The following is a 13,254-nucleotide window of genomic DNA, read 5'->3' as shown; positions in this document are numbered from 1 at the left end:
AGGTCCTATCAGTGACTGACAGCCTTCCCTCTATGAGGAGGTCCTATCAGTGACTGACAGCCTTCCCTCTATGAGGAGGAGGTCCTATCAGTGACTGACAGCCTTCTCTCTATGAGGAGGAGGTCCTATCAGTGATTGACAGCCTTCCCTCTATGAGGAGGTCTTATCAGTGATTGACAGCCTTCCCTCTATGAGGAGGAGGTCATATCAGTGACTGACAGCCTTCCCTCTATGAGGAGGAGGTCCTATCAGTGACTGACAGCCTTCCCTCTATGAGGAGGAGGTCCTATCAGTGACTGACAGCCTTCCCTCTATGAGGAGGAGGTACTATCAGTGACTGACAGCCTTCCCTCTATGAGGAGGAGGTCCTATAAGTGACTGACAGCCTTCCCTCTATGAGGAGGAGGTCCTATCAGTGACTGACAGCCTTCCCTCTATGAGGAGGAGGTCCTATCAGTGATTGACATGCTTCCCTCTATGAGGAGGTCCTATCAGTGACTGACAGCCTTCCCTCTATGAGGAGGAGGTCCTATCAGTGACTGACATCCTTCCCTCTATGAGGAGGAGGTCCTATCAGTGACTGACAGCCTTTCCTCTATGAGGAGGAGGTCCTATTAGTGATTGACAGCCTTCCCTCTATGAGGAGGAGGTCCTATCAGTGACTGACAGCCTTCCCTCTACACTGCGTGCAGAATTATTAGGCAAATGAGTATTTTGACCACATCATCCTCTTTATGCATGTTGTCTTACTCCAAGCTGTATAGGCTCGAAAGCCTACTACCAATTAAGCATATTAGGTGATGTGCATCTCTGTAATGAGAAGGGGTGTGGTCTAATGACATCAACACCCTATATTAGGTGTGCATAATTATTAGGCAACTTCCTTTCCTTTGGCAAAATGGGTCAAAAGAAGGACTTGACAGGCTCAGAAAAGTCAAAAATAGTGAGATATCTTGCAGAGGGATGCAGCACTCTTAAAATTGCAAAGCTTCTGAAGCGTGATCATCGAACAATCAAGCGTTTCATTCAAAATAGTCAACAGGGTCGCAAGAAGCGTGTTGAAAAACCAAGGCGCAAAATAACTGCCCATGAACTGAGAAAAGTCAAGCGTGCAGCTGCCAAGATGCCACTTGCCACCAGTTTGGCCATATTTCAGAGCTGCAACATCACTGGAGTGCCCAAAAGCACAAGGTGTGCAATACTCAGAGACATGGCCAAGGTAAGAAAGGCTGAAAGACGACCACCACTGAACAAGACACACAAGCTGAAACGTCAAGACTGGGCCAAGAAATATCTCAAGACTGATTTTTCTAAGGTTTTATGGACTGATGAAATGAGAGTGAGTCTTGATGGGCCAGATGGATGGGCCCGTGGCTGGATTGGTAAAGGGCAGAGAGCTCCAGTCCGACTCAGACGCCAGCAAGGTGGAGGTGGAATACTGGTTTGGGCTGGTATCATCAAAGATGAGCTTGTGGGGCCTTTTCGGGTTGAGGATGGAGTCAAGCTCAACTCCCAGTCCTACTGCCAGTTTCTGGAAGACACCTTCTTCAAGCAGTGGTACAGGAAGAAGTCTGCATCCTTCAAGAAAAACATGATTTTCATGCAGGACAATGCTCCATCACACGCGTCCAAGTACTCCACAGCGTGGCTGGCAAGAAAGGGTATAAAAGAAGAAAATCTAATGACATGGCCTCCTTGTTCACCTGATCTGAACCCCATTGAGAACCTGTGGTCCATCATCAAATGTGAGATTTACAAGGAGGGAAAACAGTACACCTCTCTGAACAGTGTCTGGGAGGCTGTGGTTGCTGCTGCACGCAATGTTGATGGTGAACAGATCAAAACACTGACAGAATCCATGGATGGCAGGCTTTTGAGTGTCCTTGCAAAGAAAGGTGGCTATATTGGTCACTGATTTGTTTTTGTTTTGTTTTTGAATGTCAGAAATGTATATTTGTGAATGTTGAGATGTTATATTGGTTTCACTGGTAAAAATAAATAATTGAAATGGGTATATATTTGTTTTTTGTTAAGTTGCCTAATAATTATGCACAGTAATAGTCACCTGCACACACAGATATCCCCCTAAAATAGCTAAAACTAAAAACAAACTAAAAACTACTTCCAAAAATATTCAGCTTTGATATTAATGAGTTTTTTGGGTTCATTGAGAACATGGTTGTTGTTCAATAATAAAATGAATCCTCAAAAATACAACTTGCCTAATAATTCTGCACTCCCTGTATGAGGAGGAGGTCCTTTCAGTGACTGACAGCCTTCTCTCTATGAGGAGGAGGTCCTATCAGTGACTGACAGCCTTCCCTCTATGAGGAGGAGGTCCTTTCAGTGACTGACAGCCTTCCTTCTATGAGGAGGAGGTCCTATCAGTGACTGACAGCCTTCCCTCTATGAGGTGGAGGTCCTATCAGTGACTGACAGCCTTCCCTCTATGAGGAGGAGGTCCTATCAGTGACTGACAGCCTTCCCTCTATGAGGAGGAGGTCCTATCAGTGACTGACAGCCTTCCCTCTATTAGGAGGAGGTCCTATCAGTGACTGACAGCCTTCCCTCTATGGGGAGGAGGTCCTATCAGTGACTGACAGCCTTCCCTCTATGAGGAGGAGGTCCTATCAGTGACTGACAGCCTTCCCTCTATTAGGAGGAGGTCCTATCAGTGACTGACAGCCTTCCCTCTATGAGGAGGTCCTATCAGTGACTGACAGCCTTCCCTCTATGAGGAGGAGGTCCTATCAGTGACTGACAGCCTTCCCTCTATGAGGTCCTATCAGTGACTGACAGCCTTCCCTCTATGAGGAGGAGGTCCTATCAGTGACTGACAGCCTTCCCTCTATGAGGTCCTATCAGTGACTGACAGCCTTCCCTCTATGAGGAGGAGGTCCTATCAGTGACTGAGAGCCTTCCCTCTATGAGGAGGAGGTCCTATCAGTGACTGACAGCCTTCTCTCTATGAGGAGGAGGTCCTATCAGTGACTGACAGCCTTCCCTCTATGAGGAGGAGGTCCTATCAGGGACTGACAGCCTTCCCTCTATGAGGAGGAGGTCCTATCAGTGACTGACAGCTTTCCCTCTATGAGGAGGAGGTCCTATCAGTGACTGACAGCCTTCCCTCTATGAGGAGGAGGTCCTATCAGTGACTGACAGCCTTCCCTCTATGAGAGGAGGAGGTCCTATCAGTGACTGACAGCTTTCCCTCTATGAGGAGGAGGTCCTATCAGTGACTGACAGCCTTCCCTCTATGAGGAGGAGGTCCTATCAGTGACTGACAGCCTTCCCTCTATGAGGAGGAGGTCCTATCAGTGACTGACAGCCTTCCCTCTATGAGGAGGAGGTCCTATCAGTGACTGACAGCCTTCCCTCTATGAGGAGGAGGTCCTATCAGTGACTGACAGCCTTCCCTCTATGAGGAGGTCCTATCAGTGACTGACAGCCTTCCCTCTATGAGGAGGAGGTCCTATCAGTGACTGACAGCCTTCCCTCTATGAGGAGGTCCTATCAGTGACTGACAGCCTTCCCTCTATGAGGAGAAGGTCCTATCAGTGACTGAGAGCCTTCCCTCTATGAGGAGGAGGTCCTATCAGTGACTGACAGCCTTCCCTCTATGAGGAGGAGGTCCTATCAGTGACTGACAGCCTTCCCTCTATGAGGAGGTCCTATCAGTGACTGACAGCCTTCCCTCTATGAGGAGGAGGTCCTATCAGTGACTGACAGCCTTCCCTCTATGAGGAGGAGGTCCTATCAGTGACTGACAGCCTTCCCTCTATGAGGAGGAGGTCCTATCAGTGACTGACAGCCTTCCCTCTATGAGGAGGAGGTCCTATTAGTGACTGGCAGCCTTCCCTCTATGAGGAGGAGGTCCTATCAGTGACTGACAGCCTTCCCTCTATGAGGAGGTCCTATCAGTGACTGACAGCCTTCCCTCTATGAGGAGGAGGTCCTATTAGTGACTGACAGCCTTCCCTCTATGAGGAGGTCCTATCAGTGACTGACAGCCTTAAGGGGCTTCCTTCTCCTGTGCCAAGCACTGATTGAGTGACACGTAAAGCTTCAATAAGAGGTTCTTCAGAAGCTGCAATGTACTGTATGTCCAGCAGCTTCAGAACATAAAATTTGCGCTGTTGTAGACTTTTGGTTAGGAAACAGCATGTGTGGTTCATGCGACTTCCGCACTTCCCAGACTGGCTGGGGCTCAGTGGACCCAAACTTGCTGCATTACAGTAATCTATGATGACGAGAGTTTCAGCCTGACCACGGGTCTACTCATGATTCCTTGAATACTTGACAATAGACCCATGGTTGGCTGAAACTCACAGCATCATAGATCACTATGATGCAGTGAGTTCAGGTCAACTGAGCTGCGGTTGGTCCGGGACATCTAAAAGATAAACATTGATTTTTATTTATTTTATTTATTTTTGCTGCATTTTTCAAGGGAACCTGTCACATTGAACATAGTGTCTGAGCTGGATGAGCTGAGCAGATTGATATATAGTTTTATGGGAAAATATTCAGTATAACTCATTTAAATTCCTACTCCTTCTGCCTTTGAAATCAAGGATGTGGACCCTATCAGTGACTGACAGTCTTCTCCCTATGAGTAGGAGGTCCTATCAATGATTGACAGCCTTCCCTCTATGAGGAGGAGGTCCTATCAGTAACTGACAGCCTTCTCTCTATAAGGAGACAGTCCTATCAGTGACTGAGAGCCTTCCCTCTATGAGGAGGAGGTCCTATCAGTGACTGAGAGCCTTCCCTCTATAGGGAGACAGTCCTATCAGTGACTGAGAGCCTTCCCTCTATGAGGAGGAGGTCCTATCAGTGACTGACAGCCTTCCCTCTATGAGGAGGTCCTATCAGTGACTGACAGCCTTCCCTCTATGAGGAGGAGGTCCTATCAGTGACTGACAGCCTTCCCTCTATGAGGAGGAGGTCCTATCAGTGACTGAGAGCCTTCCCTCTATGAGGAGGAGGTCCTATCAGTGACTGACAGCCTTCCCTCTATGAGGAGGAGGTCCTATCAGTGACTGACAGCCTTCCCTCTATGAGGAGGAGGTCCTATCAGTGACTGACAGCCTTCCCTCTATGAGGAGGAGGTCCTAACAGTGACTGACAGCCTTCCCTCTATGAGGAGGAGGTCCTATCAGTGACTGACAGTCTTCCCTCTATGAGGAGGTCCTATCAGTGACTGACAGCCTTCCCTCTATGAGGAGAAGGTCCTATCAGTGACTGAGAGCCTTCCCTCTATGAGGAGGTCCTATCAGTGACTGACAGCCTTCCCTCTATGAGGAGGAGGTCCTATCAGTGACTGACAACCTTCCCTCTATGAGGAGGAGGTCCTATCGGTGACTGACAGCCTTCCCTCTATGAGGAGGAGGTCCTATCAGTGACTGACAGCCTTCCCTCTATGAGGAGGAGGTCCTATCAGTGACTGAGAGCCTTCCCTCTATGAGGAGGAGGTCCTATCAGTGACTGACAGCCTTCCCTCTATGAGGAGGTCCTATCAGTGACTGACAGCCTTCCCTCTATGAGGAGGAGGTCCTATCAGTGACTGACAGCCTTCTCTCTATGAGGAGGAGGTCCTATCAGTGATTGACAGCCTTCCCTCTATGAGGAGGTCTTATCAGTGATTGACAGCCTTCCCTCTATGAGGAGGAGGTCATATCAGTGACTGACAGCCTTCCCTCTATGAGGAGGAGGTCCTATCAGTGACTGACAGCCTTCCCTCTATGAGAGGAGGAGGTCCTATCAGTGACTGACAGCCTTCCCTCTATGAGGAGGAGGTCCTATCAGTGACTGACAGCCTTCCCTCTATGTGGAGGAGGTCCTATCAGTGACTGACAGCCTTCCCTCTATGAGGAGGAGGTCCTATCGGTGACTGACAGCCTTCCCTCTATGAGGAGGAGGTCCCATCAGTGACTGACAGTAATCTGTGTATTCACAGTCATAACCTGTTTGTGTGTGTTTATATATATATATTCCAACATCTGAAGTTAGAATTATTACCTCACCCTCCTATAAATACCCGACACAAGCTAGAAACTAACGTGCTTATTGGTGTCTTTTTAATTATTGTCTTATTAATTATTCCTCTCCAAAAAAGAGTTAAAAGTAGCTGCTGTAGCTGGTTTTGCTGTAGATTTACCTGCTGCTTCATTCATAGGATCCGTTTTCGCACAGTTTGCTGAACCTAAAAGATGATAGAGCACGTAAACGGCAAGTCCAATTAGGGCTCATTCACATCTGCTTTATCTATTACCATTCTTCTGCAGGAATAACGGACTAGAATAGGATCTGTTAGGTTTCGTTAGGGAGAATCTTTTTTTTCTCTGTGAGCCCTGAACCCAGCCTCCGCCGCAGATGTGAACCTATATCCACATCATGCTAAAACACGGAGGAGATTTATCATTGGCTTTATGCCAAAAAACTGTCCTTACAAAGTCTAAAATTTTGGTGTACGCATCATTTGTGCAAAGTTTGCTGTTTTCCGCCACTCGTGGCACTTCCCGAAATGTGGGTGGGACTTATTGGGAGGGGATGAGTGATGAATTTACTAGAATTTATGCCAGAAACTGGCTGATAGAAACCTATGGGTGACAACTAGAGATCCCTAGCCCGCTTAGTATGGGTGCCTGTACATGGGCGGGTTTGGATTAGTTTCTGTTTAGGTTCTTGATGCAAGGAGAAATCCTCTTTGGGTGATTTCACATTACGTCTTCTTTTATGGTGCATTTTATTGGAGCAAAAAATGCTACAATGTTACATTCTGGCCAATAGTCAATTCCAAAACTCCCTACAAATGCTGCTATCTTGGCATTTGTTTCCTTTTTTAAATGGCAGCGTTCTCCGGGTGTGGCCTTTTTAAGGTGTTTTAAAATAGACTATTTTATTATAATGAAAGGTCTGAAAAAAGGCAAGAAACACTTTGTGTAACAAAAAAAATGCCGCACCAAGAAAACACATTTCTTACAAGCCAGAAATGATGGTAGCACACTTAAAGGGGTGTTCTCTGCTGACTAATGTAAAAAATGAGAATCATAATCATATAGTACATGGCAATCTTTTTCTAACAAAGCTAGAACCTGTACCTCTCACTGATCCAGAGATCTCACCATCCCTTCAATCTGGCAGCTCAGGGAGTGTGTCCTTTCCGCTGCAGCTCTCTCCCTTTCACAGCTCAGGGGTGTCTGCTTTTCTGCTGCAGCTCTCTGCTTATCAGCTCTTAGGCCCCTTTCACATGGGCGAGAATTCCGCGCGGATGCGATGCGTGAGTTGAACGCATTGCCCCCGCACTGAATACCTACCCATTCATTTCTATGGGGCTGTTCACATGAGCGGTGATTTTTACGCATCACTTGTGCGTTGCGTGAAAATCGCAGCATGCTCTATTTTGTGCGTTTTTCACGTAACGCAGGCCCCATAGAAATGAATGGGGTTGCGTGAAAATCGCAAGCATCCGCAAGCAAGTGCGGATGCGGTGCAATTTTCACGCACGGTTGCTAGGAGACGATCGGGATGGAGACCCGATCATTATTATTTTCCCTTATAACATGGTTATAAGTGAAAATAATAGCATTCTGAATACAGAATGCTTAGTACAATAGGGCTGGAGGGGTTAAAAAAATAATAATAATAATTTAACTCACCTTAATCCACTTGATCGCGCAGCCTGCATCTCATCTTCTTTCTTTGCTGTGTGCAGGAACAGGACCTGTGGTGACGTCACTCCAGTCATCACATGATCTTTTACCATGGCGATGGATCATGTGATGGACCATGTGATGACCGGAGTGACGTCACCACAGGTCCTGTTCCTGCACACAGCAAAGAAAGAAGACAGAAGAGATGCCGGCTGCGCGATCAAGTGGATTAAGGTGAGTTAAATTATTATTATTATTTTTTTTAACCCCTCCAGCGCTATTGTACTATGCATTCGGTATTCAGAATGCTGATATTTTCCCTTATAACCATGTTATAAGGGAAAATAATACAATCTACAGAACACCGATCCCAAGCCCGAACTTCTGTGAAGAAGTTCGGGTTTGGGTACCAAACATGCGTGATTTTTCTCACACGAGTGCAAAACGCGTTACAATGTTTTGCACTCGCGTGGAAAAATCGCGAATGTTCCCGCAACGCACCCGCACATTTTCCCGCAACGCCCGTGTGAAAGAGGCCTTAGGGAGTGAGTTGCAGCAGAAAGGACACACTCCCTATCACAGCTCAGGGGACATGTCGTTTCTTCTGAAGCTTTCTCCCTATCGCAGCTCAGAGGTCATGTCCTTTATGCTGCACCTCTCCCTGTCACTGTCACAGCTTCTTACAGTAGATATAGCTGGTGGCAGTCGAAGGATGGAACTGAGCATGTGCGACCACCTCAGCAATGTTACTGGGGTGGTCGGAAAAATAAGGAGAAACAGAAACAGCAGGTGGTGCTATACAGATACAGGTTATTGAATAACTTAGTTGCTACACTAAATATTTAATTCAACACAATTACAGAAATATTCAGGTCCAAATGCTGGTTTGAAAGATGTAGAACAGGGATGCCCAACCTGCGGCCCTCCAGCTGTTGCAAAACTACAACTGCCAGCATGCCTGGACAGCCTACAGCTATTAGGGCATGCTGGGAGTTGTAGTTTTGTGGCACAACCCCATTAAAGACAAGCTGCATGTGTACAGGAGCCTAACCAGGTATGCTTCAGTAAGCAGTGAACTAATTAGTTTGTAGGATAAATGACCTTTACGTGGGGTACAGTTCTGCAGTAAGGCGCTCGGCAGTTTAATAGAGCCACACGAGCCGTTGGAGTGGAGCTTGATTGTTTTCTAGAAGATAAAACAGAGACAGACCTTGACGAATGTGAACACAGGTGATGTCTAAAAGGCAGGGTTTATGATCAGAAATGGTCAGGAGTGGATCAGAAGAGGAGAGAAAGTATAAAGGACAGATAGGACGGCATGCACTTACCGCCATACCCCGAGTACAATAGAACGTAAAGAAAAGCTGTACAATTACATGTCATGGAGTCCACAATAACATGGTCATTTTTATTCTTCTTCCCTTGTTTTGCATATTTCACATTATAATTCACTGGGTTAGGATACTTTCACACTAGCGTTATTCGTTTCCGGTAAAGGGTCTCAATAGCTGTGAAAAAATTAAATACCGGATCCGTTATTCCGGATGATACCGGAAAGACGGATCCGGTATTTCAATGCAAAAGTCTAACAGATCCGGATCTGAAAAAAAAGATTTCCCTTTGCATACGGATTTCCGGATTCTTCTAACGCTAGTGTGAAAGTACCCTTACACAGAAGCTTCATACTCCTTTGATTTTAGCAAAAGGCAGATAAATCTCCTGCATGCATTTAAAGGGGGTGTCCAATATACAGACAGCATCTCTGCATATTGAAGCGATTGGTTGTAAGGGAATACTAAGGGAGGGAAACGGTAGGAGAAGCCTTAAAGGGGTTGGCCCATCTCACACATTTGTGGCACATTGCTAGGATATGCCATTAATAGATGCAGGTCCCAGCGTCTACAACACATGCACTGCCTGCTCCCCATTCACCTCTATGGGAGTTCTGGAAATAGCCAAGCCGGCGATCGAGGGACCCGCGCCTATCTGATTGGGTCAACCCCTTAAAGGAGAAATGATATCTGGGGAGAGATCTTTTTACCCAATCTTTTTTTTTGTGCGGTTTTTGAAGCCAAAATCAAGCGTGGCTCATTAAGGGAGAGAAAGTATAAAGGACAGATACCACTTCTACTGAAACTGAAAAACCAGAATGTGTAGCAGCACCCTTATCTATGTTTTTGTACACAGGTACCCCAAAACTAGATATAAGCAAAGTCAAATTTCATGTGGTCGCAGCATACAATTGTATGCTCGGTACCTCATCAGATGTCTTGTTATTTATCTTTATTGACTTCTCCTGGGCTTTGAAAGCTTTGATGGGATTTGAGAGAGCGTGAGTAAGTTCTGCAAAACAAAGCGTAATAACCTGCATAGTCTTGTGTGTGGAAGAAACGTTAGAAATAACTGCATAAACCCAAACAGAAATATTTCAAAAACCATAAACAATAGTAAAATGAATTCAACTTGAACAGGTCAAAATTCTTCAGATAACAGACCACGTAGACAGCAGTTCTCCAACAAAGAGTGTCACCCCAGAGGGACCAGCAGGTACCAGCCAGGACAAAACCAGAAATCTGCATGAGAAGTACCTACATCCCACAGTTGACCACTGTGGACGTGTACTGTTCAAAAAAGGTGCAGAACTGAGCCTGCTGTTTAGGGTCTGCCCTGCTGTGTTAAACCTCAAGACTGGATGTTCATGTCTGAAGTCAGCTAGAGAAGAGCAGTGTGAGGAAGACTACTTCTTCTGTGGAAAGTGCATTTTATGAACATCTGCCAGTCCATTCCATGCTGAGAACTGTCCTGATCTGTTCGCATTTAAATAATTCAGTAAAGACTGTTCTGCTGCACAACTGCCTCCTCGTTGCTTCCTGCACTACTGCACTGCAAAATGTTGACATCACAAACCAGGAACCTGCCTTGCATCTTAAAACCGTCAACACCAAGGGCACCTCAACCATCATCAGACAGGAGAACTCCAGAACCGGTCACACACAGCTGCACCAAGCTGTGGCTTGGAAGAGTAGGCTGTGCGAGTGAAGGATATAAGTCACCTACTAGGAGAAAGTCCATGTAAGGAGGAGGCGCTAAAGGTGAACACGCCAGTGCAGGAAAGGAAGAGTGGAGAAAATGTTTACCCTAGAGAGGTGAAGGAGCTCCGGTGAGGAACAGTCCAGTCCAAGTGTTTAAGAGAGGTAAGGGACCTTATACTACCCTTACTGCCTCAAACTATAACTATGAGAGTATTGGAGGAAGAGAATGTCTCGTAGAGAGCCACTTGATTCAAAAAGTTCATTGTTACAGTATTTAAAGGAACACTAAACTAATAGAAAATTCATAAAAAAAATAGCCCAGCACTTTCACCCTTCATCTCCTCATTTCTTTTGGCCTATTTTACCTCATATTACAATTAAAACAAAAATATATAAGGAATCTCTCTGTGTCAAGGAGCTCAGTCCTCCTCCTCCTCCTCACTGTCCTGTGTCTGGCTGTAAGCCAGCTGGCTGGAGCAGCAGCCTCCCTGCTGTATATTGTCAGTGGTAGGACAAAATGATCATTAAGCCCTTTATGTTTCTAAGCCGTGCCCCTTCACCTGGCCACCAGCCAAAAATGGAAGAGACCAACTGGAAATTAACCCTGTGTCCTCTGCAGGAATTGTACGAGACAGTTTATATTACAATCCTGCTGAAAATGTTGCAGTGAGGGCAACTATATTTCTTGATTAGTTGTATTATTATATTAAGTATAACTTGTATTGCAAAAAAAACAAAAAATGCCTATTCCAACAGAAAAATAAAGTTATGGCTTTTGCATCGCAGAGTTAAAAAAAAAAAAAAGTTGCATCCTAAAGTCCAAAATAGGCCGCTTTCTTAAAGGTGTTGGAGGTGTCAGGATAATGATGACCTATCCTCAGGATGACTTTCGGCACCCCCGACAATCAGCTATTTGAAGGGGTCACAGTGCTCGTGTAAGTGCTGCATCTCGTCCCATTGATATTGATGAGCTATCCTGAAGGTGGGTCATCAAAATCCTGACACAGAATAACCCCTTTAAGGAGTTATTTAATTCCTTATTGCTTTCTGCCAGCTGCTTTCAAACCAGTTTAGTATGGAGTCCTTCTATCTTCGAGTATCCATATCTTAGGCCTTATTCTCACAGTGCAATTGATTTGAATTATTGCAAACGAGTTTTAAACCAAAATTCTGAATTTGCATCCAAACAGAAAGGAAAGTCTTTTGCCGTTCAAGTTTTTCCTTCATTTAGGATCCTGTCTAGGTTTCGGCATGAAAAAAAGCATGCTATGGTCAAATAACCAATCTGTAGCCAGAAAACCACTATATAGCCTTTTGTGCTGCTTGCAAGTTTTTTAAAGGCTACAGTATGTACACCTTCAGAGGCAATATTTGTTTATGATTGCATCTTACTAATTTTTGGCTAAAAATCATATTTTCAATTGGCCTTTATTAAAAAATATTGAGTAATTCTGTCACAAAGGGATAACTGTTTTTCTAGCTGTGTGACTGGTACTTTCACTTTGTGCTGGTCATCACACGAGCGAGTATTCCGCGCGGGTGCAATGTGTGACGTGAACGCATTGCACCCGCACTGAATCCTGACCCATTCATTTCAATGGGTCTGTGTACATGAGCGTTGTTTTCACGCATCACTTGTGCTTTGCGTGAAAATCGCAGCATGTTCTATATTCTGCGTTTTTTCACGCAACGCAGGCCCCATAGAAATGAATGGGGCTGCGTGAAAATCGCATTGCATCCGCAAGCAAGTGCGGGTGCGATGCATTTTTCACTGATGGTTACTAAGAGATGTTTGTAAACCTTCAGATATTTATCATGCGCGTGAAAAACGCATCAAAACGCATTGCACCCGCGCGGAAAAAACTGAACAACTGAATGCAACTGAACTCAATGGCAGACAAAACTGACTGAACTTGCTTGCAAAATAGTGCGAGTTTCACTGAACGCATCTGGACCTAATCCGTCACGCTCGTGTGAAAGAGGCCTGAGAGGTCATAAACGCTTAAGTCATATTCTTATTAGTAAGATAAGGATTGAGCTTTGATGAGTGTTTATAAGGTCAGAGAGCAGAGATAAGGAGTCCGTCAGCTCCCCAAATGACGGAAAAGACAGAAAATCCACAGGCTGCTACTAGAGCATGTCAGCTCTGTACAGAAAAAAGGATCCCATATTTTTATCAAAGACCAATTGAAAAAATTATTTTAGCTCAAATTAAGAACCATGCAATAATTTTAAAAAAATGCCCCCAAAGGTGCACATAGCCTTTAAGTTACATTTTGACTGTGAGGATTAAAAAGTAGACATTACTGTACCTGCCCATGTATCTGGCACATAGTCTTTCACCTCCACATAGACAAACAGAGATGGCATTGTAAGCGGCATGTTACTTTCACTCCGTAGACACATATGATGGTAACCTGGTGATGAAATCAAAGGGACATCTTGTATTATAAAACACATTGATGGTATGATTCTGAATCGGAATGCAGAAAGCAGGGGCGGATTCGCCATAGACTCTAGAGGGAAATTTCCCGGTGGGCCGATGTTTAGGAGGGCCACCCAAGCCA

At 45.3% G+C, this 13,254-nt stretch overlaps 1 protein-coding gene across 1 annotated transcript in view; it reads right to left on the bottom strand.

Moving 5' to 3' along the window:
* PLCB2 (phospholipase C beta 2) overlaps positions 1-13,254 on the bottom strand; it is a 120,302-nt gene that overhangs the window by 24,720 nt on the left and 82,328 nt on the right. The window contains exons 22-25 of the mRNA XM_040412160.1: positions 13,000-13,104; positions 9,913-9,998; positions 8,757-8,841; positions 6,161-6,205 (exon numbers count right to left, since the gene is read on the bottom strand). Coding sequence (XP_040268094.1) covers positions 6,161-6,205; positions 8,757-8,841; positions 9,913-9,998; positions 13,000-13,104 — 321 coding nt within the window. The remainder of the gene's footprint in view (positions 1-6,160; positions 6,206-8,756; positions 8,842-9,912; positions 9,999-12,999; positions 13,105-13,254) is intronic.

Source organism: Bufo bufo, chromosome 11, assembly GCF_905171765.1.
Source record: "Bufo bufo chromosome 11, aBufBuf1.1, whole genome shotgun sequence".
NCBI classification, from domain to species: domain Eukaryota; kingdom Metazoa; phylum Chordata; class Amphibia; order Anura; family Bufonidae; genus Bufo; species Bufo bufo.
Note: the sequence above shows the minus strand (reverse complement) of the source record. Positions and strands in the feature narration are given on the sequence as shown.